Here is a 4,921-nt window from a genome sequence, read left to right on the forward strand (position 1 = left end):
TTTTACCCAGGCTTGCTGGGCGCCTGCTCCCTCAGCCTTGCAGGACCTGCTAAAGGGTGAAACATGTCTGTAGGTCAGTTGATGATCCACTAGGGAGTGTCCCCAGAGAAAAGAAAGGGCCCTGAGGGCCCCCCTGTTGGCCTTCCCTGCCCCAGCCCAGTGAAAGGAACACAGTTGACATGTTGTTTAAGCTGGAGATGTTGCCTGTATGCGTAAAAGAGCTCTCTGTTTCAGGCTCATGTACAGTCAGGAATGGTTCCTTCTCATCCAACTGCCCATGCGCCAATGATGCTAATGACGACACAGCCACCCGGCGGTCCCCAGGCCGCCCTCGCTCAAAGTGCACTACAGCCCATTCCAGTCTCGACAACAGCGCATTTCCCCTATATGACGCACCCTTCAGGTGAGGCGTGTGTGTGCAGGGGCCGCCGGGCACCCCAAAGCATTCTGCTCGCACAGGTCGAATGGCAGGCAGGGCCAGCGCTTCAAGCCCCGCATTTGAGAACTAGCAAGACCCGTCAGAGTGTGCACAGTAGGGTCTGTGATGATCAGTTCAGCGTCAGGGCCTGAGGCTTCCAGGAGCCGAGTCTGTGTGTGTTCTGATGGTATACAGGATTTGACTTGATGGGAAGCAGCAGCATTCTGTGTGGCTGATGCATGCTTAGGACTCAGTTGGCCTTCCTTGTTACAGTAGGCTGGACAGGGCAGCGTTTTCCTTCCTTAGTCCCCGCCCCGCGCCCCCCCCCCCCGCCCCCAGTCTGACGGGGGTGGTTACCACCATGGCAGAGTTTGACTGTAGCTCTGGAGAAGACTACTGATGAGAAAGTGTGCTGTGCGTGGATTGGTTTTGAGTGTAGCCTTAGCTCCAGCCTATGCCCTGGCAGGAAGAGAAGTCCCTGCGATTGTGCTCTCACACTTGATGGCTGCCATGGCGGTAGTTCACAGTCTGACCTGTTACTCTGAAAGCAGTACTGGTGCTTGGCTGGTATCTGGGGAGGGGGCATGTTAAGGCCTTTTTTCCTACCCCATGAGCAACAAGTCTTCTGGGAGTTTTATCTGAAGTGGTTTTACATCTGACTGGTTTGTTTCTACCCACCCACCTACCCCTCCCCCTTTTGGTGCAGATGGGGGGGGGAAGAGTGAATTAAATTTTGAGTCTGTTCAGCTAGCACAAGGGTAGTTTACAGTCATGTGCTGCAGAGACACTAGGCTAATGTGCGGTGTTGCCAGTTTTCTGTTTAAATATCCACTTTTCTTTCTTACAGTACAAGCCCACCACCAACAGCAGTTGTAAGGCTGCCCTGGAGGAACCGAAAGGCCAAATTCCCTCCTCCCTTCTACTGCTTCTACCAACTGGAAGCACAGAAAACTAGAATTTCATTTATTTTGTTTTTTAAAAATATATGTTGATTTCTTGTAACATCCAATAGGAATGCTAACAGTTCACTTGCAGTGGAAGATATTTGGACCGAGTAGAGGCATTTAGGAACTTGTGGGCTGTTCCATAATTCCATATGCTGTTTCAGAGCCCCGCAAGTACCCCAGCTCTGCTTGCTGAAACTGGAAGTTATTTATTTTTTAATGACCCTCGAAAGTCATGAACACATCAGCTAGCAAAAGAAGTAACAAGAGTGATTCTTGCTGCTATTACTGCTAAAAAAAAAAAAAAAAAAAAAAAAAAAAATCAAGACTTGGAACGCCCTTTTACTAAACTTGACAAAGGTTCAGTAAATTCTTACCGTCAAAATGACGGGTTATTATTTATAAATCAAGTTTGATGGAGTGATCACTGTCTACAGTGGTTCAACTTTTAAGTTAAGGGAAAAACTTTTACTTTGTAGATAATATAAAATAAAAACTTAAAAAAAATTAAAAAATAAAAAAAGTTTTAAAAACTGATATCAAGTTAGTCTGTGTTTGTATAAGCTTAAGATATTTCTGTTATAGGATACTTCGTATCAAGGCAGGAGGGCTGAGTGTGCTTTCTTAAACATCCTGGAAAGTTAGTTGTCAAATGACTTTTCTTCTTCACCTTTAGTTCTGGTTCAAGGTATCTCTAGAAAAAGACAAGACTGAGACATTCTCTTTGGTGGATAAAGGTCCGCTCCAGAAGGAGGAAGGCTGGCCAGAGCTGGGCAGCACTGAGATCCCACATCCTCAGCCTGACGCTGGTTCTGTAAGCTTCCTTTTTAATATCTCCTGAACCCAGATGAGTGTTGTTAGTTAGAGGTTGTCCTGATTCACACACCTGTTTTACCAGTAGGGGGCAGGAGACATCTTTTAAAAAGAAACTGATAAATCCAGAGGGCTGAAAAGCTAAAACAATGCAGCAGTGTACAAAGTAGCTTATTGCCATAGACTCATAGCATTGCTCATGTTCCCCCTTTGTGGGGGGACAGAGGGAAAAGCAAGTAATTGAGCAGAGCAAGGATTTTGCAGAGACCATAGTCCTGTAATGATAGAGCCTTTAAATATTGCAGCAACAAGTCAAGATTCTGAAAACTTTTCTTTTAATTCATGTGTAGCAATTTGTACATTATAGCAAAATTTGCATTATTCAAGAATAAGTTACTTGTACAGTACATAAACAATACATAAAAATTTGCCAAATACCTTCTGCCTATAATGATATAGAATGGATCCATTTACACTGTTGTCATTACAGTGTGCTGCTTATTCCAGCCAAACACTGGGTGTCAGATGTGTCCTTGTTAAGAGGCAGTGGATAATATACTATCAAGTTCCTCAAGCCTGTGGGAGATGTTAGAGCTCACATGACATTTGCGATAGGAGACATAGCCCTGAATTAAAAGCATGAAGGAATCTCAGGCAACACTTAGGGAAGAGTTCAAGGCCTTGATTTTAGGTTTAGAAACTGTTATGTAAAAATAGTGTTCTCTGGCCTAAGATTTTAATGATTGCTATTCCTTTTTCCTACACGGTCCAGAAATGATCAAAGGCAGAAGATTTATACCAGATAAAGCCATATGGATTGCTGGTCTAAAATTCAAGGCAGGTTAGTTGACTTAATTCTTTGGTGCTGGTGACTGTTAGTTTGTAAAAGTTCATTCAAGACAGAAGGAAGTGATGATGCTGGGAGCAGTCAAGCTATCCTGTTGTCTGTCACTAGAGATAACTGGAGGGATCATAGTGCTTACTATCCATTTGGCACTCAGAGCCTGGCCTCTCAGTGGAGGCTGTTGGCTTGGCTTCTTGCTGTCAGCAGCGGTCACACTGGGGTCAGGAGGGTGGTGTGGGGTATGCTGTGACCGTGCGTGATGAGCTTTCTCTAAGAGAAATCTGGTTCAGACTTCACTTAGCATTCATTACGTAGAGAAACCTGATTGATGTGTAGAAAAATGAAGGAAAGAAGTGTCCTTAGAAAAAGACCACAAATCTGGATCGGATCTGCTTTACAATCTATGAAAACACCCAGGAGCATTGGTTTTTAAAGTGGTGAAGAGGTGACTGCTTGCCCCCTCCACCTTCCCCCCCCCCCCCCAAAAAACCCCCAGAAAATTCTAGAAGCAAAAGTCTGACCTCTGGGAATACAGAGAATGGCTGGAGGGTGCAAACCAAACCCTCACCCCAGATAAGGCAGGCAGTAGTTAGTTTTAGGCCAGGGTTTAAAGTTAGCCTGATTGATGTATGTATAAATGATAAACTGTGCTAAACTCCCAGTTTCCTAGAAGCCACTTTGGTGAGCCTGGTGGCTCTACTGAAAGGCTCTGCTGGCACCCAGGAGCAGCTGGCTCCACTCTGTCACTGCCCCCCTTGTTTCGGAGCCTCTGCAGGAAAGTTCTGGGAGGAGCCAGCTCCCCTGTGAATTGTATTACTGGTGAAAGGCAAGTACAGATGTTGATTTGACTGCAGGATCCCTGGCCGGTGGAGACGATGTGTGCCCGTGTGTACGTGCGCTCACATTCCTCACCAAGTGAAGCAGTAAGCAGCTGGAACAGAACACTTATTGATTGTGGGCTGTTAAAGGAGTTTCTCATTAGCTGTGGCACCAGATTCCTAGCTCCTTATCTTGGCTCAAGAATGAGCCTAAAACCTTATGGGATACTTTATAAGCCATTAGATGCCCCCGCGGGGAGGGGGGGTGCTCTGAGCCAGCCCTGTTGGTGAAGGATTTACCAGAAGAAAGGGCCCAGGAGCCCTTCCTCCCTTTTTGCTTGTCCCTCCCTCACCCCTTAAACTAGTTTAACTCTCACCAGAAAGCGGCTATAAACCAGAATCCAGTTTTTTATTCATAAGGCACCAGGGTAGAACTATTCCTTGCCACCCTCCTATTTCAGTAATTGCCTGAATTTCCCTGAAAGGGTGACATACTTCACTTCTCTACATTTAGGGAAGGACAGTGGCTACTCAGCAGGTGACTGTCCTGAGGATGAAAAAAACATGGAAGCCAGGCATGCTGGCTCAGACCTGGAACTAGTCAAGTAGGGTTTGCATAGCTATTAAAGAGTGCAATGAAATAAGCAATAATTGAGTTTCAAAACCTGAATCCTTTGAGGTAAAATGTTTAAAACAATTTTTAACTTTGAGCTTTGTCCTAAAGCTGTGAGGCAAAGCAGGAGTGGTGTGTTCATCTCCGGCATGGGTGCTGGCAGACCTGCCGCGTGGACTGGCAAACCATATGAGAATCCAGGGCTTGTTAGTGTTTTGGGCTTCCTGACGACCCCCCCCCCCCCGCCCCGAAAGTCTACCATCAGCTGTGACAGTGTCAGTGAGAAAGAGAACCCAGGTTCCGCCACCAGCTCTGGCCCTCACCCCACCACGTCCTGTAAGAGGGATGGGGACCGGTCCTGGGGACTCAGGGCGAGAATTAGTGGCGTCTGCGAACAAGAACTACATCTGTAAACAATAAGGAGAAAGCCAATTGATGGACTGATGAAACATACAGGAGGCCCTTTAACAG

General features: G+C 46.1%; 1 protein-coding gene across 4 annotated transcripts in view; it reads left to right on the forward strand.

Annotated features, from left to right (window-relative positions):
• The window catches only part of ATXN2 (ataxin 2), a 140,269-nt gene that overhangs the window by 115,851 nt on the left and 19,497 nt on the right, over positions 1-4,921 (forward strand). For 2 of the 4 annotated variants that reach the window (XM_044921143.1, XM_021698630.2), the window contains 3 exons: positions 235-403; positions 1,266-2,176; positions 2,948-3,016. In XM_044921143.1, coding sequence (XP_044777078.1) covers positions 235-403; positions 1,266-1,294 — 198 coding nt within the window. In that variant the 3' untranslated portion in view covers positions 1,295-2,176; positions 2,948-3,016. The remainder of the gene's footprint in view (positions 1-234; positions 404-1,265; positions 2,177-2,947; positions 3,017-4,921) is intronic. The other 2 variants (XM_044921144.1, XM_044921145.1) reach the window with 1 other exon arrangement.

Source organism: Neomonachus schauinslandi, chromosome 14, assembly GCF_002201575.2.
Source record: "Neomonachus schauinslandi chromosome 14, ASM220157v2, whole genome shotgun sequence".
Taxonomy (NCBI): Eukaryota; Metazoa; Chordata; class Mammalia; order Carnivora; family Phocidae; genus Neomonachus; species Neomonachus schauinslandi.